This window comes from Pinus tabuliformis, chromosome 1_2, assembly GCF_031772625.1.
Source record: "Pinus tabuliformis cultivar Carrire ecotype Pingquan chromosome 1_2, CPIR1, whole genome shotgun sequence".
Lineage (NCBI taxonomy): Eukaryota > Viridiplantae > Streptophyta > Pinopsida > Pinales > Pinaceae > Pinus > Pinus tabuliformis.
In genome coordinates this window covers 607,936,223-607,963,916 of record NC_142298.1, presented here as the reverse complement: position 1 = coordinate 607,963,916, position 27,694 = coordinate 607,936,223, and the positions used below count along the sequence as shown (strand labels likewise).

General features: G+C 37.1%; 1 protein-coding gene and 3 pseudogenes across 2 annotated transcripts; 1 reads left to right on the top strand and 3 right to left on the bottom strand.

Annotated features, from left to right (window-relative positions):
- Positions 1 to 6,054: 6,054 nt before the first annotated feature.
- Positions 6,055 to 7,083, bottom strand: LOC149207099 (amino acid transporter AVT6A pseudogene; annotated as a pseudogene).
- LOC149207098 (amino acid transporter AVT6A-like) lies at positions 6,712 to 9,034 on the bottom strand (annotated as a pseudogene). The gene is made up of 4 exons (XR_016253049.1): positions 9,007 to 9,034; positions 8,720 to 8,923; positions 8,139 to 8,604; positions 6,712 to 8,051 (listed from the first exon to the last, which is right to left on the bottom strand). The product of XR_016253049.1 is annotated as an amino acid transporter AVT6A-like (transcript).
- LOC149207096 (amino acid transporter AVT6A-like) overlaps positions 8,902 to 27,694 on the bottom strand; it is a 35,683-nt pseudogene continuing 16,890 nt past the window's right edge.
- LOC149207097 (putative polygalacturonase) lies at positions 10,745 to 13,352 on the top strand. The gene is made up of 3 exons (XM_089395663.1): positions 10,745 to 11,599; positions 12,764 to 12,884; positions 12,991 to 13,352. The coding sequence occupies exons 1-3, from the start codon at positions 11,078 to 11,080 to the stop codon at positions 13,269 to 13,271; spliced, it is 924 nt and encodes a 307-aa protein (XP_089251789.1). The 5' UTR covers positions 10,745 to 11,077; the 3' UTR covers positions 13,272 to 13,352.

Sequence of the window (27,694 nt, the reverse complement as noted above, 5' to 3'; positions counted from 1 at the left end):
TGCCTTTCTTCAGGACAGTGTTTTCGACTATGGTCACGTTGTAATTTTACCCCCTTTTTGTTAATAGATTAATCTTATTTAGAAAAAAAAAGCATAAAGTAAAGGATATAATTGTTTTCTCAACATAATTTGAGTTTGGAACCAATCTACCTAAAACTTGGTTGATTGAAAGCATATCAAAGGAATATGAGAGCATAGGGTTATTAGATTGACTTAAAAATTAGGCACAATAGCTCTTCAATATTTTTCTAAAATATAAGGAGATTACTCATCTCATGGAATTGCAAAGTGTGTATATATTGTTACAACTAGCTAATGTATTGGATTATTCAGCCAATTCCAAATAAAGCTCATTTCATCATATACATTGACTTTGTTGTTCAGAAGATTTTGATCGAAGTAATTGATATCTCAATTTTTTTTTTATAGATTTGTAATTGTTAGAGTGCTTATGTTTAGATGACATTTGCTTTGAGTACTTACATGTTATAAACAATTTACAGCAGTTTTCAAATTAAGTAAGGGTAAAAGTTTCACTTTCCATAGTTGCGCTCTCACCTTAAATGCACATTGTGGTACATATTAAACTATTTTCCTATCATTGCTAACCTCTGAAACTCTTTTCAAGACCATGTACGTGGCTATAAATAGACCAATCAAAATACTATTCAACTTTATTTATTATATTTGATTCATATGATATCTTATTGGACAACCTTCTAGTTGTACTAGGGAGCCAAGAAGCAAATAGAAGGGCAAAAGACATCCTTGGAATGTTGTCATGATATTAGTAAGTTATGCTGGTGAAATGCAGTGAAGCCATATGATAAGAGGTCAGCAGGTTTTGTCTAGGGTTTTTCTGGCTTCTCTATATGTAAAGTTTGTACACTCTCTCATTTCTTTTAGATAGTAGTAGCGAAAAATATCTAAATGAATCTGAACATTAAAAGGAATTGTTACAGTAAATTTTGAATTGATGCGTAGGTATTTTAAGGTTTAATTTTTTTCCTTAACTGTGAGGGCAAGGGTTGGGTTTGGTAATCAGCGTGGTGATCAACTTGAATTCTAAAGTTCAAAACATGTGCAAAAACAACATAAATTCCATTTATAATGTAAATATTGATAAAAAATCTACTTGCCATGAGTTCAAATGCCTTGGGATGTTAAATTTAATTTATGATGTAAAAAGTAGTGTCAGAAATCTGAGGGTTAAAGACTCAAACTTCGAACCACTTGGGATTCTTTTCTTTATTTATTCAGTAGCTATGATATGAATTTATTGATTTTTTAATGGTTGGATTACCAATTTTTATCGTATTTTAAATTGTGGCACTTAACACCTCATTTACCTGTGGAAATAGATTACTGGTTTTTCTCAATGTTAAGATCGATAGAAGGACAATGTCCCGAAAGAATATAATTTATTGGAAAATTTGAATATTGACAAATTAGATGAAAGTATAGAAAAATTAAGTACATGACTTTTCAACCAAATCGTCTTTGGTATTTTGAGTAACATTGCTAACCACTTGTGATGTGTGGTGCCTTGGGTATCGAAGAATCCCTTCTGCCTCAATATCGTTTTCAAATATTTTCTACGCAGCCGAGATCCCTGCCTTTATACAGTCTTCACCGACTAGTACGCCTCTACTCAAACAATGTAAGGTTTCATATTCACATTCAGTCATGTAGACATTATTAAGAGAAAAATATAACTAGCATTTGCACCAGATCTTGCAAAGGAAACGCCGTAAGGCATAAATTGAAAAAAGCAAATAGAACAAAAAAATGCTTTGATAAAGAATAAAATATATTGAACACTGAAATCAATGCCCCATTAACTGAAACCACTTAGTAGACGTTCCATATGAAATGGGCATATGATCCAAGAGTCCCATCCCCAAATTTCTTCCTCTCTATGTAAAATTGTTTGGGTTATATTATGATTCCATGGGATTGATGCCGACCTCGCAGGCAATGCCCATCCCTAGTGAGTATAGAGGTATTTTAGGTGGCATGATTGGAGGAACAGTGCTGCAGACTCTAATTCTTATGTTTATCACGTATAGGACTCACTGGGACAGAGAGTTATTTACCTGTAATTCCAAATCTACTCTTTACTAACATTCTTCCTGGGCTTCGTAATTTAGTATATCGCTGGTTTTACCCATAAATTGCAGGCTTCACAAGCTAAAGATCGGATTAAACTTTGGGGAGGTTCAATAGATTCAATCAAAGGCAGTTTAAGGAAGGTAGATAAAGCAAACCCTTTATGATTTACTATGCGATATATTGTATTATACAAAGATGTTTATTGTTTAGAAGATTAATCCTCTCATGTTATATAGAGATGTTTATTTACAAGATTAATCTTGTGGCAGGATAGTGAAAGAGATGACAGGGAGCAGCTATCTTCTGAAGTATGAAATGAGGATTTCTACACTGTTACTCTGAAGTGATGCATGTACTCTAATCCATCCACATCACCAGTTTCAGCAAATAATAGACATTTTTAAGTGTATTTGAAGAGGACAGTGACTTCATGGTGAATTTGATTATGGTGTCTTCTTCCACAATCAAGAACAAGGAAAGCCATTTTGTCAAGCTGCATTCAATTGTCTAGACAAATTTTTAATTCCCTCATTCGTTGTTTTCGTGGAATCACCCTGTTCTTTTATTGTAGGCTTTGACTTTTACAAATGTTGATTAATGGTATTCTATTTTCCATAACATCATGTGACTATCAAGTGATGTTGAAAAATATACAATCTTCTGCCACATTCAAGGGCAGGGAGAGTCATTTTGTCAAGCTGCACTGACTTGTCTAAACAATTGTTTAGTTCCCTCATTCATTATCTTCATGGAACCACCCTGTTCTTTTATTGCAGACTGACTTTTACAAATGTTGATTAATGGTTTTCTAATGCTGATTAATGGTTTTCTATTTTCCCTAGCATTACGTGACTATCAAGTGATGTTGAAAAATATACAAATAGAAGGAAAACTTCACCATGTCTATGTGAATTTAAAACACATGACATATTTAAATGTGAAAATTATTTTTGTTTGTTTGTAGGGTTTAATCTTTATCAAGCTCTAGGTTTAAATTTCTTGGTGAAGAGTTGAGGATTGAAACTCTCCTATGGAACATCCAGACTTGATTAAACATTAGATACTTTCAATGACAACATCACACAATTGAATAGATTACTCTTCCATCCAACATAAAGTTGAACCTCACATGAAACCAGCCCAACCTAGACTCAACCTTCAACTTATAAAAATATAAATAACAAAATTCAAATAGCTAAGAAGAAAAGGACTACTATAGAGTGTATAAATAAAAAGGTATTAAAACTCTATAAATTCTATTCAAATAGAAATAGCAAAGTAGCATAATTAATATGTTCACTTACCTTGGTATCGTTTCTTGCCTCTTGGTTGATTCTTCGGCTTTTACATTGTGTGGGGGCACGTTCGTTGACGTTGTTCACCACATCTACTCTCCTTTCTACTTGACTCGAACCTATGTCTGATTACATATTTCTCTACTGGCGTTTTATCTTCTTGAAACATCTTAGTTATCTTGTTTTTCCCCTAGGGCTTGAATTGCTGGAAAAATCTTTTCCAAACGAATCCAATCTCATATTTCTTCCCAAATTGTTGGATAGATCTTCTCCGGATATAATCAATGTCATGTTTTTTTTGCTAAATTGTATTCTAATATCGTCTTCGAGCCTTCCAATATCATGTTCTTGATTAATGGAAACACCTTTGGCAAATGATTTCATGAATTTGCTTTTCATAAATCTCGGAATTTTATCTCTCTAAATCTTGTGAATAGTCATATGCTTGTCTGAAAGATTAAGCCATGCATATCTACATATTAACCAATTCAGACTTTCAAACTTTAAAACTGTGGATGGCTAATAAGATCCAGTCTGATCACAATGCTTTGAATCTAATCAAATTTCCATACAGACAAGCCACCTCTTCAGTCTTACATAAGTGCCGAACATATCTTCTTTAGAGAAATCTGATGTCACGTTTCTTCCTAGATTGCCATTGCCTTACAGATATTTTCTAGACAATCCAATGTCATGTTTCTTCATATTTCTTACCACACACAAGCCACCTTTATATATTTAAATAGATTTAGTGGGTAGTTATAAGTCAAGGAATAGTTTGTTGAGCTCAAGGTAAATAGTAATCAAACTGCCCTATTTTCCTGAGTAAATTTGGCCTTAAATCTAGTTTGAATTATGACGGAAGTCAGAGTTCTGTTTATTGGAGGTGAACTTTGCCTGTGGAATTTATTTTTGGAGTTTTAGTTGATTATCTCTTTTCAAATAAAGAATAAAAAAGAGTGGAACTTTTGACTCGTGGAAAAACAAAACTCACCAAAAATGAGGCGATATGAGTGCTGGATATCAAACATGGATCTCAATATAATTTCATTGCATCGACCTGGTTGTTAAGTTACCAATAATGTGATTCTGTACATGTTTCTCGTTTATTGGTAAATAATACATTTCTCCACCAACCTCTTTTTGTTGTCAATGAAACCATAATGTTTCTTAGAGAAATAATCTCTGTTACTTACGTGAGATAAAAAAAATTAAACCCAGATTTGGCCACTGCAGCAAAGTAAGTCATTTTCCCTTAATGTAATTGTATTCTCTAATTATCATTTGTTTTTGGTTTAATTTCTTTTCAGGTTGTTGCATTTGTCAACTAGGTTCGTTTGTTGAGAGGATTAGAAATACATCATTTTTTTTCAGAGTATTGATTTAGACTTGTTTCTTCATTGAATTTTATTTATTTCTAAGCTAAATGGATCACTCACTACTTTTTTTTAATGAAGTTCAGATTTGCTTCCTCTGGAGTATACCTTCCCACCTAGATCTAGATTGGCACTCTCTCCTCAGCCTCCGTATTTCAATTTTGAATTGATTTGGAACCCTTTTTTCGATAAAAAGACTTCACCAGATCTAATCCATGGATCTTGGCATTCCCACTAAGATTTCACTGAATTTCTTTCAGGTCAGTTAGTTTTGTATTAGTTCTATTTTTTTTTACATTCATTTGTCTCTTACCTCACAACTTTTTAGCTTTGTTATTCTCTTCCATTACTAGCTTGCTTGAACCCAACATCCACTTTTCTCTACGATTTAGCCTATTACTCGCCACATTACACCCCTATCACTGCTCCTGCAGATCAAGATCTTATGCTCTTCACGGTATCTAAAAGTACAGGTCATGCAGGAAGTCCGATTGGGTAAGTAATGCTGATTCTTTTACAATTATATGCAATTTGCTGTGCTACCTCTTCTTTCTCACTTGTAACTTGAATGTTGGCAGACCTTGTACTCTGTTTCGCTGGGTCTGTATGTGTATGCTTGTTTTAGTGTGCATGTGTGTACTCAATGGCTTGGAGTTTGACTGGTACTTATGCATGTCATGTAAGGTATGTACATTTCAAATGGGTCTATCTGTCTGTTGAAGTAGAGACATCAATGAATGGTGGAACTGAGTTGATGTCTCTACTTTAAATGGTTGAAATGAAAATACTTGGAAAAATGGACTAATTACTCTTACTCTGGCCGTTGTATCAATGCAGCTCTTGCAGGGCTAAAATGTGAAGGAAAGGAGGATGAAGATTGTGATAAGTTATTAAAGAGCAATGGAATCGTCACACGCAGTGGGATGCATTTTGGTGCACCTCAAACTTATGTGAAGTTGAGTATTATTGACAGAATCCAGACCTTCAATCTTTTTCTTGACAGGCTTTCAACTATTCATGGATGATAAGTTGAATCGCTCAATCATTGATGTGAGATCAACTATATTCCTTTTCAATGCTTAGAACTACAAATGCAGTATTATCTTTAACTACAAGGCCGAGCGACCATGGCAGGATGATACAAGGCTTTAGAAAAGTTTATCCACTCTTCACAATTCTACAAGCAAATTCCCAAATCAGCGTTCTTTTCTCGGTTCTGTTCCAAATAATCTTTATATGTATGTGCACCACCTACTCATAAAAAATCATTCTCAAGATAGTGGAGGGCCTTCCACCTTTTTGCTGAACAAAGAATTAATGTCACTCACTATAGCAATTGAACTTGAAACTACTGCAAGAAAAATCATGAACAATGCGATAAATATGTCCTTCCTGGTTGAGATTCCATGGGTGTCTCTGCAATTAAAAAATAATTGAGGTTAGAAGTTACATGCAAGCAAGGTGAAAGACAAAACCAGAAATGAAAAACAACTTTTTTTCTACCTGAGAGCAATGGAAGCTGGGAAGATGAACCCAATACAAACTGTTGTTGTGGCCCCTGTGAATTGAAATGCATCCCAGATACTTGGTATGAATGATGCCCCGAGGAAAACGATTCCAATTAACCCAATAGTGATCAAAGTCAACCTCTTATTATCCAAAACAAGATGCTTTTTCGCTGGAAAGACAAGCCCATCGAGATTAAGTCTCAGGGGAAAAAAATGAGAGGAAAGACCAGAATCAGATGCACAACATAGGTCACACGAACAATGTCATTCAGCACAACACTGTAGTGAAATCCCAAGTTGGTGTCGAAATTGGCCAGGACATCATCCATGGTCTGGTCTCCAAATAGAAGAAAGCCAAAAAAGCTTGTACTTATGTATACAATTGAGCACAATACCAATGATGTGCGAACAATGGGCTGCATTTCTGAAGGGTCTTCAAGTTCATTGTATATGGAATGAACTGCATGGCGCAAAGACATCACAATTCATTATAACATAATTTTAAATGCAAATTCAACTAATGAACTCTAAGATACTACACTACAGGACTAGAGATGGAGGAAAATAATCCATACCATTGTAATGACAGATGTAAGCAGTCACAATAACTGGTACCACAGTGAAAAGCTGCAAGAACGAAGTAAAATCCACAATATCTGGTAACAATCTTGGTGCTTTGACAGTGCCACTTAACGACTTTACAATCACAATACTAGCCGTAATCACAACAAATATAACAGCAAGTGCAACTGATAATGCAGAAGTGAATTTCAAAGAATCTCCAAATTCATGGAAATTAACACATCAATATAGGCATCAAGATTTGAACATCACAACTCCTAAGGAATAACCCATGATCCACATCCTTGAATGTATATGCCATATGCCATTTCTAACAGGGCAACATGAAAAGTCAGATAAATCGTTAAGCAGATGCCATAAGTATGTGACATTCCCAAGATATGTTGAATCCCCTCATATAATTACAACAGTTTCCAGACATTTAAATCCCTGATAGCTGTAAGGTTGTATATTTCAAATGGGTCTATCTGTCTGTTGAAGTAGAGACATCAATGAATGGTGGAACTGAGTTGATGTCTCTACTTTAAATGGTTGAAATGAAAATACTTGGCAAAATGGACTAATTACTCTTACTCTGGCCGTCTGTATCAATGTAGCTTTTGCAGGGCTAAAATGTGAAGGAAAGGAGGATGAATATTGTGATAAGTTATTGAAGAGCAATGGAATCATCACACACAGTGGAATGCATTTTGGTGCACCTCAAACTTATGTGAGGTTGAGTATTATTGATAGAAACCAGACCTTCAATCTTCTGCTTGACAGGCTCTCAACTATTCATGGATGATTAGTTGAATCGCTCAATCATTGATGCAACATCAACTATATTCCTTTTCAATGTTTACAACTACAAATACAGTAGTATCTTTAACTAGAAGGCCGAGCAACCATGGCAGGATGATACAAGGCTTTACACAAGTTTATCCACTCTTCACAATTCTACAAGAAAATTCCCAAATCAGCGTTCTTTTCTCGATCCTATTCCAAATAATCTTTATATGTATGTGCACCACCTGCTCATCATAAAAAATCATTCTCAAGATCGTGGAGGGCCTTCCTCCTTTTTGTTGAACAAAGAATTAATGGTACTCACTATAGCAATTGAACTTGAAACTACTGCCAGAAAAATCATGAACTATGCGATGAATATGTCCTTCCTGGTTGAGATTCCATGGGTGTCTCTGCAATTAAAAAATAATTGAGGTTAGAAGTTACATACAAGCAAGGTGAAAGACGAAACCAGAAATGAAAAACAACTTTTTTTCTACCTGAGAGCAATGGAAGCTGGGAAGATGAACCCAATACAAACTGTTGTTGTGGCCCCTGTGAATTGAAATGCATCCCAGATACTTGGTATGAATGATGCCCCAAGGAAAACAATTCCAATTAACCCAGCAATGATCAAAATGAACCACTTATTATCCAAAACAAGATGCTTTTTCACTGGAAAGACAAGCCCATCAAGATTAAGTATTAGCGCAAAAAAAATGAGAGGAAAGACCGCCATCGGATGTACAACATAGGTCACACGAACAATGTCATTCACCACAACACTGTAGGGAACTCCCAACTTGGTGTCAAAATTGGCCAGGACATCATCCATGGTCTGGTCTCCAAATAGAAGAAAGCCAAAAAAGATTGTACTTGTGTATACAATTGAGCACAATGCCAATGATGTGCGAACAATGGGCTGCATTTCTGAAGGGTCCTCAAGTTCATTGTATATGGAATGAACTGCATGACGCAAAGACATCACAATTCATTATAACATAATTTTAAATGCAAATTCAACTAATGAACTCTAAGATACTACACTGTAGGGCTAGAGATGGAGGAAAATAATCCATACCATTGTAATGACAGATGTAAGCAGTCACAATAACTTGTACCACAGTGAAAAGCTTCAAGAACGAAGTAAAATCTTCAATATCTGGTAACAATCTTGGTGCTTTGACGGTGCCACTCATCAACTTTACAATCACAATACCAGCCGTAATCACAATAAATACAACAGCAAGTGCAACTGATAATGCAGAAGTGAATCTCAAAGAATCTGCAAATTCATGGAAATGAACACATCAATATAGGCATCAAGATTTGAACATCACAACTCCTAAGGAATAACCCATGATCCACATCCTTGAATGTATATTCCATATGCCATTTCTAAGAGGGCAACATGAAAAGTCATACAAATCGTTAAGTAGATGCCATCAGTATGTGACATTCCCAAGATATGTTGAATCCCCTCATATAATTACAACAATTTCTAGACATGTAAATCCCTAATAGCTGTAAGGTATGTATATTTCAAATGAGTCTATCTGTCTGTTGAAGTAGAGACATCAATGAATGGTGGAACTGAGTTGATGTCTCTACTTTAAATGGTTGAAATGAAAATACTTGGCAAAATGGACTAATTACTCTTACTCTGGCTGTCTGTATCAATGCAGCTTTTGCAGGGCTAAAATGTGAAGGAAGGGAGGATGAAGATTGTGATAAGTTATTGAAGAGCAATGGGATCATCACACACAGTGGGATGCATTTTGGCGCACCTCAAACTTATGTGCGGTTGAGTATTATTGACAGAAACCAGACCTTCAATCTTCTTCTTGACAGGCTCTGAACTATTCATGCATGATTAGTTGAATCGCTCAATCATTGATGCGAGATCAACTATATTCCTTTTCAATGTTTACAACTACAAATATAGTAGTATCTTTAACTAGAAGGCCGACCAACCATGGCAGGATGATACAAGGCTTTACACAAGTTTATCCACTCTTCACAATTCTACAAGCAAATTCCCAAATCAGCGTTCTTTTCTCTGTCCTGTTCCAAATAATCTTTATATGTATGTGCACCACCTGCTCCTCATAAAAAATCATTCTCAAGATCGTGGAGGGCCTTCCTCCTTTTTGTTGAACAAAGAATTAATGTCACTCACTATAGCAATTGAACTTGAAACTACTGCCAGAAAAATCATGAACAATGCGATGAATATGTCCTTCCTGGTTGAGATTCCATGGGTGTCTCTGCAATTAAAAAATAATTGAGGTTAGAAGTTACATACAAGCAATGTGAAAGACGAAACCAGAAATTAAAAACAACTTTTTTTCTACCTGAGAGCAATGGAAGCTGGGAAGATGAACCCAATACAAACTGTTGCTGTGGCCCCTGTGAATTGAAATGCATCCCAGATACCTGGTATGAATGATGCCCAAGGAAAACGATTCCAATTAACCCAGCAGTGATCAAAATGAACCACTTATTATCCAAAACAAGATGCTTTTTCGCTGGAAAGACAAGCCCATCAAGATTAAGTCTTAGGGCAAAAAAAAATGAGAGGAAAGAACGCCATCAGATGTATAACATAGGTCACACGAACAATGTCATTCAGCACAACACTGTAGGGAACTCACAAGTTGGTGTCAAAATTTGCCAGGACATCATCCATGGTCTGGTCTCCAAATAGAAGAAAGCCAAAAAAGCTTGTACTTGTGTATACAATTGAGCACAATGCCAATGATGTGCAAACAATGGACTGCATTTCTGAAGGGTCCTCAAGTTTATTGTATATGGAATGAACTGCATGGCACAAAGACATCACAATTCATTATAACATAATGGTACTACACTGCAGGGCCAGAGATGGAGGAAAATAATCCATACCATTGTAATGACAGATGTAAGCAGTCACAATAACTGGTACCACAGTGAAAAGCTTCAAGAACGAAGTAAAATCCACAATATCTGGTAACAATCTTGGTGCTTTGACAGTGCCACTGAACAACTTTACAATCACAATACCAGCCGTAATCACAACAAATAAAACAGCAAGTGCAACCGATAATGCAGAAGTGAATCTCAAAGAATCTGAAAATTCATGGAAATGAACACATCAATATAGGCACCCGCCACCTGCGGACTTAATTTGGTCTGCCCGCCTCGATTTCTCTCCGTTCTCAGCAGACAGCGCCTTGCTTCACGTCTCAAGCTATGAATTCAGACCGTTTCAATGTAAATAATATATTGTAACTTCCCTTTAAAACAAACAAATACATCTCTGCACCATCAGAATAACAGGGGTTTGACGAATGGGTATCATACCATAGAGTGCAATACGGGGATTTTGTTTGCATGGGTTTCATGTTTATTGATCGTTCAAAGAAGCTATGGAGATTTGTGATTTCTAGCTAATGTTTTTATGGAGATACCCAGGGTTTTATATGTTGCGTGGCAGGAGATAATGACGACTGATTCAGAGAAACAAGAGCCATGCTCCTATAACGATGGAATACAGACTGTTTGCAAGCTTAAATGGGTTTCAAGGGCACCTCGGGTTCTCTTTATTCTTTTATTGACGTTGCTAGTTGTGCTGCTGGTTCAGACCAAGACTGGAATGGATCTTCCCTCGTGGGTCAATCAGCCTGAGGACTTGAGGGATCATGGATTGTTTGAAGCAGAAGAGCAGAGTTGTTCAGGTTTTCTTAGGATGAATGGCAGAAGGAAGAAGATTGTATCCATTGAAGACTTTGGAGGTGTGGGTGATGGGAAGACTATGGATACCAGAGCCTTTCAGAAGGCCATTGGTTATCTGAAATTATTTGCAGACAAGGGTGGGGCACAGCTTAATGTTACCTCAGGGAAGTGGGTCACAGGAAGTTTTAATCTCACAAGCAACATCACTCTGTACTTGGGAAAAGATGCACTCATTCTGGGATCTCAGGTAAGACATCATTGGATTCTAATGTATCCTTGAAAGAACTCTAACTATAAATGCAATAGTCTAACTTTTTTACGTTGTGAAGCTTTGCGAACTTATTTCCGATCAGTTTTGCTCTAAATCTCATAAAGATTGGTGAAAATTAAAAGTTTGACTCGAGAGCTCCGAGAGTTTTCATGATGTTGAATTTATTTATGTAATCAAATACACATGTTAGATAATTCCAGACCACAATCTAACTGACGATTATATAACTGGATTCCAACCAAAATACCAAAACATAAAATAGTTAAACAAAGCCAAAATAAATAATATAATTTAGATCATTACTTTAATCAAGCTTTGAAGGGACTAGATTACCTAAATAATATAATCTAGATCATTGCTTGAATCAAGCTGTTGAGGGGACTAAATCACCCTACAAATATATAGGGCCAGACTTCAACAAGCAGTTGAAGGGCCTAGTTCACAGAACGAGTCCATAGGACTGGACTACTTCCATTACAAACCCATCTAGATTCTAAACCCAGGCCTGTTATGCACATCCAGGTTGCAAATAGAAGCTCAAGGTCCAAAATCTAAGAGGTTGTGAAGCAAAGCTCAAGGTCCAATATCTCAGAGATTGTGAAGTGAAGCTTAAGGTCCAATATCAAATATTGGAACCCTGAGACATGCAACCTCGAGATGAATACTAAACCTGGCTTTAGATGGGTTTGTGCCAGCGTCTATATTCAATGCACCCTTAGATTCAATGCATTATTACACACGCATGAGCACAGACACATGACGAGATCGCCCCAACCCCACCTTGGTTGTAGAATGTGCATTGCATCTCTTGGTGCAAATACGAGTTCATGAGGATTGGATAAGTGAGCCTATTGCTCAATCAAAAGAAATCCAAAGCCTTATTGTCAATTCAACTAGAACAAAAAACATCCAATAAAAGACGTGGTAATTTCAATACAGAGATAATGCCAAGCTTACATGAAGCTTGTCAGCAGGCGTTTCTTTAATCTTACATGCATGCCTTCCTTTGCATGTATATTTAAAATTGGAGAACAGTATTTATCTCATTTGATTTAAAAGATCTTCTGAATGGTTTTCCTTTTGCTGTTTATAATTCTACATGTTAAAATTTCAAGCCATGTTGATCCCTCTATATGGCAGGATCCAAAAGACTGGCCTCTTATAGAGCCACTCCCATCATATGGTCGCAGCCGAGAACGACCTGGAGGAAAGCATATCAGCCTTATTCATGGGGAAAATCTTGAAAATGTTGTGATTACAGGTGACCAGCCATGACTTTAATCTCTCTCAATGTGTTTGTGTGTGTTCTCAGAAAAGGATTCTGGATTGATTAGGGCTCATGTTTCCAATATGATTGGCTTGTATAGGTGAAAATGGGACTATTGATGGCCAAGGATCAATGTGGTGGGATATGTGGTTCAATAAGACCCTGCAAGACACAAGAGGTCACCTTGTTGAATTTGTTAATTCAGAAAATATAATAATCTCAAATGTTACATTCCTTAACCCCACCTTGGTTGTAGAATGTGCATTGCATCTCTTGGTGCAAATACGAGTTCATGAGGATTGGATAAGTGAGCCTATTGCTCAATCAAAAGAAATCCAAAGCCTTATTGTCAATTCAACTAGAACAAAAAACATCCAATAAAAGACGTGGTAATTTCAATACAGAGATAATGCCAGGCTTACATGAAGCTTGTCAGCAGGCGTTTCTTTAATCTTACATGCATGCCTCCCTTTGCATGTATATTTAAAATTGGAGAACAGTATTTATCTCACTTGATTTAAAAGATCTTCTGAATGGTTTTCCTTTTGCTGATTATAATTCTACATGTTAAAATTTCAAGCCATGTTGATCTCAATGTGTTAATCTCTCTCGATGTGTTTGTGTGTGTTCTCGGAAAAGGATTCTGGATTGATTAGGGCTCATGTTTCCAATATGATTGGCTTGTATAGGTGAAAATGGGACTATTTATGGCCAAGGATATTGATGGCCAAGGATCAATGTGGTGGGATATGTGGTTCAATAAGACCCTGCAACACACAAGAGGTCACCTTGTTGAATTTGTTAATTCAGAAAATATAATAATCTCAAATGTTACATTCCTTAACTCGCCATTCTGGAACATACATCCAGTCTAAAAAATTCTTATCAGGATGAGCAAAGCAGATTTACCCACTCTCTTGACAGACTCTAGACATTTAAATCCCTGATAGCTGTGAAAAGGCCCAAATGAGGATCAATGTGGTGGGATATGTGGTTCAATAAGACCCTGCAACACACAAGAGGTCACCTTGTTGAATTTGTTAATTCAGAAAATATAATAATCTCAAATGTTACATTCCTTAACTCGCCATTCTGGGACATACATCCAGTCTAAAAAATTCTTATCAGGATGAGCAAAGCAGATTTACCCACTCTCTTGACAGACTCTAGACATTTAAATCCCTGATAGCTGTGAAAAGGCCCAAATGAAATATGACATATCTGAAAATCAGCGCTAAAAAATGCTTATTAGGATGAGAAACGCAGACTTACCCACTCTCTTGAAAGACACCAACGGAACTAAAATAAGGACTATGGTGAGAACTAGGATCGGAACATGTTCATTCCACCAATGAAATCCAAACCATTCTTCAAGTATACCAGCATGATGCACGCCATTTGATGATGTTCCAGATAACACATCGCCTGCCCAAATCAAGAAAACACCTCCATCACTGCTACATTCCTCCTGGCTGGCGAATTTTTCAGCGAATTTCTCCGTTTCTGAAGAACGAAGTCCCCTGAGCACCCATAAACCTTCCGACAGCGGCAGCCATGATCTGTAACAAAAATAGGATGATCCACAAACCTAGCTTGAATCCCCAGTGCAAAGGTAAGGAAAGCCAATATCTCAAGTTTACCATCATTCGCTAAAAGGAATTCCAGGCGTCCGCGCGTAGGGCTCATACCAGGCATTACAGTGGAAGATTTGGTTTTCTTCTCACTGGGCGTTTTCCCTAGCAGTGGCCAGGCATAAACTAAGGAGTCAGTTCGGTCCAGATCCAACGGTGTAAAATGTTTTAATCGTCTAACAATCGATTATAGGGTGCAGATTGTGCCAGCGCAACAGCCAGGGGAGTTGTTTCCAGAGGGAAACGCCTTACGGCGTAATTAGAGAAACAAAAGGAATATAAACATTCAACCCAAAACATCGTGTGTATATATCTATATATATATATATATATATATATATATATATATATATATATAAAAGTATGGAAATTGTTATAAATAATTTGTTTTTGATTTCATCTAATTAATTGAGACTAGTTCTCTTCTTTTTGTAAGTAAATATATTCACATTATATTAACAACCGAGAAATTACATAGAATATAATTAAGAGTGTTTTTTTTCCTATGAAGGAGGAAACCATAGTTAAAGAGCAAAAGGACTCTACCCTAGTTGGGAGAAACCAGAGCCTTGCAGTTTTGTTGTTGGAATTACAAAATAACTATTGATCAAAATCATGCATTTGAGAATTGAGATAGTGTAGGTGTTGCATGAAGTAACAAAATGATGCATAGTGTACCAAAGAAAGGAGCTTAGATGAGCCATGGGGCTCTCATGCATAGTGGGCCAAAAAGTGTGCCAAAACGTCATTGGTCTCTGAATTGTTCGCCTTCGAGGTGGTGGAACATAGGTGACCTGAAGAGAAATCAAAATGTGGAGAGAGAGCCAACCTAAGAGTTTCCATGCTCTCCATAGTTAAATTATGCCGCACTAAAACTGCATTGTAGCCATGCTGGAAACGCATTGCACTTGGGTAGTGCCATGAGCCTGAATTGTGCTTGTATCCATTCAATTCTCCTATAGGATGAAGCAACTCAAGGGGTTGGGGCAAGGAGGAGACAGAGCCAGGTCAGTTATTGAAGGGACGAGAGCCTAGGGAGGAGGGGTATGAGCCACAAGGGTGTAAGGAAAGGGCAGGGAGGAGGAGCCAACTGGTGGAGAGTGGGATGGGTAAGGGGCTGGGGAAGGAGTGGAGGGGTGTTGGGTGGAAAATCCAGGCGAAGGACTCTAACAATATGCCGAAGAGAGGAGACTCTATGGCTCTGCTAAGCAAAGAGCTCAATAATCCAATCAACCGCTTTTATTTTCTCTTGGGCACATTCATTAAATGGCATGAAAGGAGATTCCTAAGAGACCAAGGCATTGGGTAGCCCTGGTGCAATTCACCTTCCTCCATAGCTAGGACTTCTTTGTGTATCAAGTCAGGAATACCCCTATAAAACATGGTGGCGATAGTAGTATCATCGAATTTGGTGGGACGGTGCCCACGAACTCTCCCTCTATCGGGGTGCTTGCCTCTTCCCCTTTCCTGTTTCATGGTCACACAGTGCAAGATTGCAGACATGATGCCAAAAAGTTCATTGAAGCGAATGACGGAAGAAGAATGTAGTCTATCAAGGGTAATGAACATGAGAATGGGAAATTTAATGGCAGGATGCAGAGATGGAGATATCCTATTCTAGGGTAGTTGTCTCGCAAGAGGGGGAGTAAATGACACATGGTGAGGATGATGAGCCAGTGGGAGTTGCACGCTGGGTGCTTTGGAGTGAGAAAATGTAGTCGTGGGGCCACCTAGATCCAGGGAAACTAAAACGGATTCTAACTAAGTTGTTGAATCCTAATTTATATAAATAAAACTCAATATTGGTTAACAATACTATAATAATAATAATAATAATAATAATAATAATAATAAAATCATCATCAGCAACCACCACCATTCTAGTTATGTTCACATAATAAATTATTTAATTTAGGATAAGTAAAGCTCTCCGAGCCAAAAATTCACGCGAGGGGAGAGCTTAGTAGCTAAAAACTCACAGGCGGGGAGAACTTGGTTTTTTTTTCACATATTAAATTATTTTTATTTTATTATCGTTTGAACATTTTGTGGCAGATCCACAAATGTTGCGAAATAATGTGCAAATGCCATTTGATTTTGGTTGTATAAATTGTCACGAAAATAATATAAATAAATAAAAAAATAAAAAAACATGAAACAACTAAGAACAAATTATTTATATATATTTTGAAGTGATCCTCACTATTTACTAACACATTAGCATGTCAATGAATAACTTTGATAAGAATGACAGAGGGTAATCAAGGTTTTTTCAGATCAAGTTTTGGATGTAATGCATACTCAATCATGAGTATTAAAGGAATTTGGTAGGGAACTTGTTGGCATTATGACTAATGTTTTTTCCTTAATGGAAACCTAGTTGATGAGTTGTCCTTTGATGACAACCTACTTCATGTAGATGTCAATAGGTTCTATGAAGAAAATTCATGTACGCGGGTTCTATGAAGCAAATTCATGGACACACTTAGGTTTGGTGAAGAAAAGTAGAGTATATGCGGGTTCTATAAAGAAAATCCATGTACACACGTGGATATGAAGAAGAAAGGTGTGTACATATTCCGCACCATGGTATTCTAAATACCATGGGTCTTTACCATGGTATTGACATATGGTATTGATCCCAGAAACGGATATTTGATCTCGTCTAAGAATACCATTGAAATTAGTATGGTTTTGACCTATGATATTGGATAAGGGCTATGCTATATAAGGAGATGAAGATCAAAGTGTGCAAGTGGTGAATATTTCATGAATAGTTAGATCTGAAGCAAGTATGCATGTAATGGGATGTTAATGATTTGTTAGATCTATGTAGGTTTTAACCCCGTACAGAAATTACCTGCATACGAATTCTAAAAAATAGAAAATAAATAATAGCGAGAGAACAACACATAAAAGAAATATACATAGAGATTCTCCCCTAGATCCCAAAACCGGGACTACTAGATTGATTTTTCTTTATGTTCCTTTCAATGTTACAATACATACATACATGCATACATACATACATACATACATACATACATAAATATATATATATATATATATATATATATGCCGAATCATCTAATACGATGGACCAAAAACCATCGTGCCCAAAACCATGTGCGAAAACCATGCACAAAACCATGGGTCCAGTTGTGGAAAGAATATAACACAACCCAACATTCTCCCACTTCTTGTTTTCTTTCCACAGGGGGCCACAGGAGAGCTTAGTCATTTATCCAGCCCTACAACACCTATTATTTCTCTACACCAAGAGAACTTCTCAGATCTCACAAATTTTGTCAATGCATCTACAGTATTCTTCAAAGTGTCCACCTTTACTAGCAACACCTGTTTGTCTTCTATCATATCCCTCACAAAGTTATACTGAACATCAATGTGCTTTGTCTTTGAATGATAAGCAGGGTTCTTTGCCAAGAAAATTGCACTTTGGCTGTCACAGTATATCCTTATAGCTCCCTGTACTAACCCCATACTTGAACACAATATCTGCAACCAAACTACTTCCTTGCTTGCATGAGTGGTTGACATGTATTCTGCCTCTGTAGTCGATAGTGCCACTACATATTGTTTCTTACTCATCCAACTGACTGCACCTCCAAGTAGGTTAAACACATACTCACTTGTAGATCCTCTTTGATCCAGATCTCCAGCCCAGTATGCATCAACAAAGCCACAAATATCTAAAACTTTGTCCAATCTTGGTCTTCCTTGGTAGCACAAACCATAATCACCAATGCCACGCAAATACTTGAAAACCCGCTTGTCCAATTCTCCTTCTCTGGTTTTGACATAAACCTACTCAATACTCCCACTACATGTGCAATGTCTGGTCTAGTACAGACCATCGCATACATCAGGCTATTGACTACACTTGCATATGGAACACAGAACATGTCCTCTTCCTCTTCTTGTGTCTTGGGACACTGTTCAACATATAACTTTACACCTACAAGAATAGGAACCTTCACTGATTTACTATCTTACATATTAAACCTCTATAGTATTGTCTTGACATACTTCCTCTGGTTTAACTAGAGCTACCTCTTTGCTCGATCACTATTAATTTCCATGCCCAAAATATAGTTTGCAACACCAAGATCTTTCATGTCGAATTTAAAGGACAGTTGGGTCTTCAAATCCTAGATAATTTCTTTTTCATTTACAACTAGAGACATATCATCCACATACAAGACCATATAAATAACATGGTCACCAATTAATTTAAAATACACACCGTGATCTTCTTTGATTCTAGTGAAGTCAAGTCCCTGTATACATTTATCAAATTTGTGATACCACATCCTTGGTGACTGTTTTAACCAATACATAGACTTTTTTAACTTGCATACTAGTTCTTTCTTACCCGTCACTGCAAAGCCTTCAGGTTGCTTCATGCAGATATCTTCTTCCAGATCCTCATGAAGAAATGTTGTCTTCATATCCATCTATTCTACCTCAAAATCAAAAGCAACAACAACGGATAAAAGTAATCTAATAGAAGCTACCTTGGCAACAAGAGAAAAAATATCACCAAAATTAATTCCCGACATCTGAGAATAACCTTTTGCTACCAACTGAGCTTTGTATTTCTCCACCTTTCCTTTTGCATTTGTCTTCTTCTTGAACACCCATTTGCTGCCAATGGGTTTCTTTCCAGCTGGCAACCCCACCAAATCCTAAGCCTCATTTTTGTGCAAAGATGCCATTTCATCAACCATGGCCTCTTTCCAGAGTTTTCCATCCTTTGAATCTACTGATTCCTTCACAGTTCTGGGATCATCATCAGTAATAGATAAAGAAAAAATTGAATAGAAATCAGATGGACTATACCTTTCTAGATGCCTTCTTTCTCGAACTGATCTTCTCACAACCAGAGTTTGTGGCTCTTCATCTTCTGATTAATCTTCTGCTGTAGAGTCTTATTCTTTCTCCTTAAGCTCAAACTCTATTTTCTCAGGTTCCTTTGAAGGGACTTCATGTTTAATAACATCTTTCACCTCTCTAAACACCACATCTTAGCCATACAAAACCTTCCTTGTTACTAGGTTCCAAATCTTATAGCCTTTTAAACCATCCTTATACCCAATAAAGATGCACATTTCAGATTTACTATCCAACATTGTTATTTTCTCCTTTGGAACATGTACATATGAATCACATCCAAATACCCTTAGATGTGAAAGAGAGGATTTCTTACAAGTCCATACCTCTTGTGGAGTCTTATCCTCAAAAGTTGATGAGGGTGATCTGTTGACGAAGTAACATGCAGTCTCCACCGCCTCTGCCCATAATTCATGTCCTAACCCGGCACCACTAAGCATGTTTCTTGCCCTTTCCATCAACATCTTGGTCATCCTTTCTGCAAGTCCATATTTCTCAGGTGTGTATGGAGTAATCTTCTACCGTGCTATACCACACTTCTTAGATAATTCTTCAAATTCTTTCTTGCAAAACTATCCAACGTTATTTGTCCTCAACACCTTTATCTTCTTTTTTGTTTGATTTTCCACCAGAGCCTTAAATTCCTTAAACCTGTCAAAGACTTCAGATTTCCTTTTGAGGAAACATATCCATGTATTCCTTAAGAAGTCATATATAAATGATACATAAGACATAGACTTACCCAGTGATGGAACCTTCACAAGTCCAAACACATCACTGCGCACAAGCTATAATATCTATTTCGCCCTCTTACCACCAGAGGGGAAACTCACCTGATTCTGCTTCCCATATACACAATTTTCATAGAAATCAAAATTCAAAGAGCTATTAGTCATACCTTCTACCATACATTTACCATGAAGTATTTGAAGGCACTTCTCTCCAATATGTCCAAGCCTTTGATGCCATAGCATGGTCTTTTCTCCAAAGACCATTAGATTTTTTTCTCCACTTTCAGGAATCACAGAATGGATGCACCCATCAACAACAGTGCTACCTTGGAGCTTGTACAGAGTTCCAATCTGAACTCCTGGCATCAATACCAGTGCTCCCCGAACCATATTTTAGGTATCTTTCTCGAACACTGTTTTTACCACTGCATCATCTAGATTTCTTACATAAATCAGATTTCTAGCTAATGTAGGAATATGCAGAACACTCGAAAGTGTTCTAATCCTTCCACCTTGCAACTTCAACTTGAATTTTCTATGACCAATGATTCTAGCCTTCCTGTCATCCCCCAAGAAGACATCACCACCATCATATTTCTCAGACTCGCAGAACCACTCTCTATGGGGAGTGAAGTGAAAGGATGCACCTGAGTCAATCAACCATGCCTCATGATCTACATGTCTACTTAAAGAAGAAGACAAGTACACATCCCCACCTTCATCTGAGCTGGTTTTTACCGTTGTAGAAGGAGCATCATCAGATCCCTTCCCTTTGACAGGAGCTTTAGTTTTACAATCCCTTTTGTAGTGCCCTTCCTTTTCGTATTTCTGGAACACTTTTATAGGTTTTCTTGGAGATTTAGATCTCCCACTCAATGACTTATTTTTGTTTCTATTCTGGGAACATCCTCGTACAGACAAGGCATCACCATTTTTTCTCTCCATATTTTTCCATATCATCTCCTTCGTCAGTAAGGATGAGACTATTTCATCAAACTCCAAGGCAGTTGCATTGCTATGTATTGCAATAACCAGACTATCCCATGAATCTCGTAGAGAACTCAAAAAACTGATGCACATCTTCATCTGAAATTTTAATATCAACAGATAATAACTGACTTACCACAGTATTAAATGCGTTCAGATGCTCTATCATTGAGTCTCCATCTTTCATGCTCAAGTTATACAGCTTTTTCCTTAGGAACAATTTATTCACTAGAGACTTATATTGGTACAAAGTCCCTAACTTTTCCAACAATTCCTTCGCAGTAGCTTCCCCTGATACATTCAACAATACTGAATCTGAGACACATAATCATATTGTACTCTTTTCCTTCTGATCCAACTTCTTTCATTCTTCATCGGACACTCCTGTTGTTTTAGTACCTAGATATACTATGATCCACTAATATTTATCCACCAACAGATCCTCCATCTTGAGTTTCCATAACTCAAAACTCTGACCATTAAATTTCTCGATCTCTATCTTTCCACTACTCACCATCTTCTTCCACCACCAAAATCGATCTCACAGATCTCCCACTGAACAGGGTCTAGCACAGGCTTGAGTGAAACCCCTCAGCAACAAAGGCATCCCTTTGAAACCAAAACAACTCTGATACCAAATGTAGGTTTTAATCTTGTACAGAAGTTACCTACATATGAATTCTAAAAGATAGAAGATAAACAATAGAGGGAGCACAACACATAAAACAAATATACATAAAGATTTTCCCCTTGATTCCAAAACCGGGACTACAAGATTGATTTTTCATTATATTCCTTTCAATGTTATAATTCATATATATACATGCTGAAATATCCAATACCATGGATCAAAAGCCATCGCTCCTAAAACCATGTGCGAAAACCATGCACAAAACCATGGGCAAAACCATGGGTCCAAAAAAAAAAATTCCTCGGGGCACTGCCCCAGACCCCATAGAGGGGGCCTAACTGCCCCCCTCAACCCCCCTGTGACCCCCTCACTATGCATCGGTGCAACAAAGGGGGGGCTCCGCCCCCCCTCTAACCCCCCGGTTTAACTATTCTGGCTAGTTGTGGAAAGAATATAACAAAACCCAACAATCTAAAACTACAATTGCACCAGGGAATTTGATGATAGATGAGATCCAATAGATTTGAAATGAAAATTTTGATTATGGGTTGATTTGATCAGTGATGATAGTGTCTTGATGTGTGATTTTTCTATGTATTTCGATATATGGGTATGTCTAAAGTTATGTTATGCAATGAAGGTTTGTGCCAACAATTGCAGATTTGTATGCAGGTTTGATAACTTGAAAGGTGCATACACATGCATGTTTAATGCTGGTAAGTCATGTATATATTCAGATCTATACGCACGTTTGTTTCCTGAAAAGCACATATACACGTGGAATCTTTTTGAAGAAAACACATATATAAACTAGGGTTTTGTTGAAAAAGATGTCTGATCAGTTTAATCAGTCTTGTTTTGTTTCTAATGTCTATCAATGAAGTCTTACTTGATGATCTAGGCTTAATCATGATGTTTTGATTGAGGATTGATTGATTGAAGAATGATGAAGCTAGTAATTCTTTGTGATTGGAGATCAGTGATGGTTCTATGATTATTTCAGAATGATGTAGTGGATCTATGTATAATTCAATATTTATTTCAGAGTGATAATGGTTTAGTTTCAGGGTTCAACGTTTTGAGATCGGTATGCGAGTATGCTTCATGGAAGTCGTGTATACACACGGTTTTTATACAGTAAAGTAGTGTATATATTATGATATTTTATTGATCAAGATGTTTAGTTGATTCAGTAAGTTGATGCAGTGTTTGTGTTCAATATTAGTACTTTGTTATAGTGATCTAATTGCTCTGGTTGTTTTGATTGGTTTGGGTTACATTTGATTCAATGATTGGTTGATTCAATTCATTCAGTGATTGGTTGATTTAGTTGGTTCAGTGATTGGTTGGTACAATGATTAAGTTGGAGTGATCCATTTTCAGTTTTGATATTCGGTTTTGGGCTTAAATTAAGATAGTGGGTCTAGTTTGAAAATTTGATAAAATGTGTCCTATAGTTGTGATGTTTTGTAGTAGGCGGATCTAGTATGAAAATTTATCAAACGTGGTTCACAGTGGGTCCATAGAGGCATTGAGGGTTGGCGCCTTCAATGAGTAATTCGGAGCTTCCTTCCAGTGGTAGCTGGTAAATCAAATTAGAGGGTTGGAGCTCCCTTCCAGTGGGTGCTAGTAAACAAGAATAGGGGGTTGGAGCTCCCATCCAATAGGTGTTGGAGAATGAGAGAAGTTTGTAGCATTTTGCAAGTGGGTGCCTGCATGCTGGTAAGAGTCTACACTAGTACAAGATTGTAAGAAGTTTTTATTTATAATAAAAAGAAGATAGAGACGACAACAATAGTGTCTTTTTCCCACATTGGGTTTGCACTTAAAAAATATTGGTGTTCATGTGTGTTGATGTGTTTCTTATGCACGATGGTTTTTTTTGTTCTTACTGGACCTGGTTACTATTTAATTTATGTTGAATGGGTACTGGTACACTAGCTAATGTTAAACAAATAATGAATTAACTGAAAAGTAAATTTTACTCGATATACGCTAGTTGTCTACATAACAGTCGCGTACATATGCGGGTTCCATTTAGTAAAGTTGAGTAAAAAATCTGGATATGAAATTGAAAAGGTTAATGATTTGAAAATACTGATTCACCCCCCCCCCCCCTCTCAGTATTTTTCCCAAAAAAAATTGTTTCTACTTCTTCTTGAAAATTTTAAATTCTCTATATTACAACATAAAAATGGTTTATGAATACATTTTCCACTGATTACCGAGGTATGCTTTGTCCATTCTTAGATCACAACAACAATTTTTGTAGTTTTTTTTTATTCGACAATGTTCAAGAACACTTACAACATGTATTTTTTTTATTCAGCAATGTTCAACAACAATTATAGGAAATTAAAAGGTTATTATGGACAATGGAGATTCTAAGGTAGAATGATAATTGTACTTACACCCACTATTCAATATGAAACCTTTTATCCAATTCTAATATATATAAAAATAAATATTTTATAACAATTTATTTTGAACTTACCAATTTCATACGTCGCAGAGTTGAAAAACTTGGAACTAATGGAGAAATGTAGATTATTCTAGAATGTATTATTATTAGATGTTTCCTGTGATTGCGGTGTCTTAGTCAAGTTGTGGTGTTTATTTAGGATTCAGATCCTATTTCTTAGGGATTTGTTCAAACTCCTCAACAAACTTGTAACCTTATATATGTACAGACTTTCTTGCCAGTGAATAAAAGTGGTTTGTAGGCAAGCACTCTCAGGTTGAGCTAGTCTCAACTAAGAGATGACCATTTCTGTCATAATTTTTCCATCCTTAATTTCAAATTGGTATCAGAACCTGTATGGGCCTAGGCCTAGACTACCTCATGGGAGTGTTGGGGAATAGACAGTGTTTTTTGTGAGTAATTTGTCCATCATCCTTCTGATCCGAAAACTAAAATCCTCGACATCAGTCAGGTTCACAATTATCATCAATCAAGTTTTGAAGAAAGAAAATATTCACCCAACATAGGCATTCTTCTGCCTCCAAACCTGAATCTGGTGAGCACCAGTATTGCAGCAATAACGCTGCAATTCCTGGGCTTCCTACTTTACTTTTATCAACCCGGTAGTTCGTAACAAACTTGGAAGCGATGGTGTTGTATGCACAAGTACTAGCTTTTACTGCAGGCTATCACTTGGTCAGCTGACACAAGATCACTAGGAGCTCAAGAAAACTTCTATGGATTCCAGAAGAAGCTCTATATGTGATGAAAGAAAGAAAAACTTACTCTACAAAGGATACTCTACTTGAAGAAAGGAAAAGAAGACTGAAATGTAAAGTAAACCTAACAAACCCTACTTAACCAACTAATCCTACTTTTGTAGAAAGAGAGATGAAAAACCATGAAATGAATGCCATTACCTACTCAGGAAGTAAACAACATCTACTCAAGCTATTTCTAGAATTAAATGAGAAAAAAAAAATCTTTTTGGATTTTTATGTGAAATTGCCATGCATGTAATTTATTTGATTGTGAATGTGGCAGTGATTAGGTGGCGATGGAGGGAAACTTTGGGATTTGCAGAGGTGTAGGATGGTGTGGATGGGTCCTAGGAGGTCTTAGGTGGCCTTTTGGAGGCTTTTCCCACAATCGGACTTCAAAAAGAAGCCTACAGGAAAATCTAGAGGCTGCAGGGGATCTACAAGAGGTCTATAGGAGGATGTTGAGAGCAATTTTGGAGGTTTTAGGGGTAGGAAAGTGGGCGGAAAGGGTAGTTGAAGGCTAGGATGATGTGTTAAGGTGTCTAGGTCCATCAAGAATGATTGGGAGAGAGAAATATGGTCGGATATGTTCAAGGAAAGAGAGGAAAGTACACGAAAAAGTGCAAAAAACTAAGGCAGATTTAAAATGAACTCTGGGCGACCTGTGAGGCATAGATCAAAGAGAAATTGTGATGGTGGATTGGTTAACTTGTTGTGAGAAGAGATTTTCTGCAAGAGAACTAAAAATCAAACAATGAGATTAAGAAGCAAGGAAACTAAGTACATAAAAAAAATAGAATTTTGCATCAAGCTAATCTAGATTATGAGCTATGGAAAGAAATGCTGAAAAAATGATATAATGAGAAAAAACATGGAAGGAAACTTATCGCAAGACATAAATGAGAATGGTGAAATAGATCTAAAGAAAAGCATTAACCTTCTAACAAACTGCAACACTAGAAGTCCTATGGAGAAGGAAAATCTATGTTTTTGTGGAAGCAAGAGGGTCTTGGCTTTAGTTCATGGTCCCAAGGGGAGGAAAGGAGGCCAAGGCTCTATTGATGGCCTTTTTTTATCTTCTTTCTATCACTGTTCGACCTGCTATAGAAAACTTAAATGGAAACAACCTTATAAATCACCAACAACAACCTATTCTTAACCAAGAAAGAGATTTATCTAACAGCAACTAATTCCTAAACTGAAACAAAGCATATAAATACAAGCAAGAGGAGCTTGGCTACTTGGATTGGGCCCTAACCCAAGAGTTTTAGCTGTCTGAGGTAACTCAATGCTAGCTGAAAGAGGATCTCATCTTTATTATCAAAATAATAATAGGATTACATGAAATTGTCAACAAAAGTAAGCTTGAAGTTGAGCAGAGCAAAGATGCAATAAAAATTTGAAAATTTGACTAACTTCCTAACGAGGCCTTAGGCCTCTCTACTTATACAACTGAAGCTCCCAATATCTTCTTTAAAATTAGGGATGCTTGGCTCCCAAAACTTGGGATAAACATAAGTTATCCTCCACTTGCTCGACTGCCTCTTAGTGCATTGATGTGGCTATTTGTGCTCTGAGCTGCATGATGGAGAATTCGAAGTGGGGAGTCATAAATGAGGGGGATACCCTCCTATAAATCCTCTCCCTTGTCTACTTCGAATTATTGTTGCCAATTTTCCATTAAATGTTTGACTTTATCTCAAAAAATCAACAAAAATCTGCATTAAACACATATTAAAATCCATGGCATAATGACCAACCCAACTCACTCCATAAGCATAAATATAATAAAAAAACATGCAATAGGCTAAGGGAATGGTTGATTAAACTGTGTTAGGAGGCAAAATGAGCCCATATAATTACCCATTTATGGGGCTCATCATCACCCCCCTACTGAAGGTGTTTCTCATCCTCTGAGCAACTCAATCCATCTCCTCATTTTTGATGGCCCTGATGGCCTCCCTGACATCCCATGCTTCTGATGTGAGGTCCTCTTCTTTGTCATGGAATCATGCCTTTCTGTCCACCTCTTCCCACTGTTCTTCTTCTTCCTCCTCTTTTCTACCTTCTAGCATGCCTAGTAGTAGTGGGGAACTAAATTTGAGGCCAATCCAATTGACCTTCAAATTCTACATAGAGCGCTTATACACTGGCACTCTCCTTAATGCTTCTTTCACCCTTGTTGGGGTGTGATACTCCCTGATCTACAAATTGTGTGGTAGGTTTTTCCACCTCCTCATACAAGCATGAATACAGTCATCCCCAAGTAACCTTTCCATGTCCTCAAAATGTGCAATGGCCTGAGCCTGATCATTGAAATACTTAGGGGAAATTTGGGGATTATTTGCAAGCAGGTGGTGTGTGCTGATGAGAGCCATGGGGTCTGATGGCTCATCTTTGATCATAAAGGGCTCATTCTACTCCTTTATCATCAACTTCCTTATCTCTGCTACCCTTAATTCCTCATGATTCATCCATGATGCCATGGCCATTAGTTGTAGGTACCCTAGCCTAGCATTTGGGTCCCACACATTCATATCGGTGAGGGCCATGTTATGCAAATAGAACTCTGCTATTTTTTCCTTGTCTTTTGATGAAATTTGGTCACATAGGTCCATAAACTGTCTATAATCTTGGAAAGGCATTGTGCCTCTCCGTGCTAAAGTCTTTATCTAAAACTACAGCCATTGG

What these genes read in the sequence shown, in the direction of transcription:
- LOC149207097 (XM_089395663.1), top strand. Translation starts at nt 11,078, where the DNA reads ATGGAGATACCCAGGGTTTTATATGTTGCGTGGCAGGAGATAATGACG. An exon ending in CACTCATTCTGGGATCTCAG is followed by an intron (nt 11,600 to 12,763) that starts GTAAGACATCAT and finishes TCTATATGGCAG; the next exon opens with GATCCAAAAGACTGGCCTCT. An exon ending in TGAAAATGTTGTGATTACAG is followed by an intron (nt 12,885 to 12,990) that starts GTGACCAGCCAT and finishes TGGCTTGTATAG; the next exon opens with GTGAAAATGGGACTATTGAT.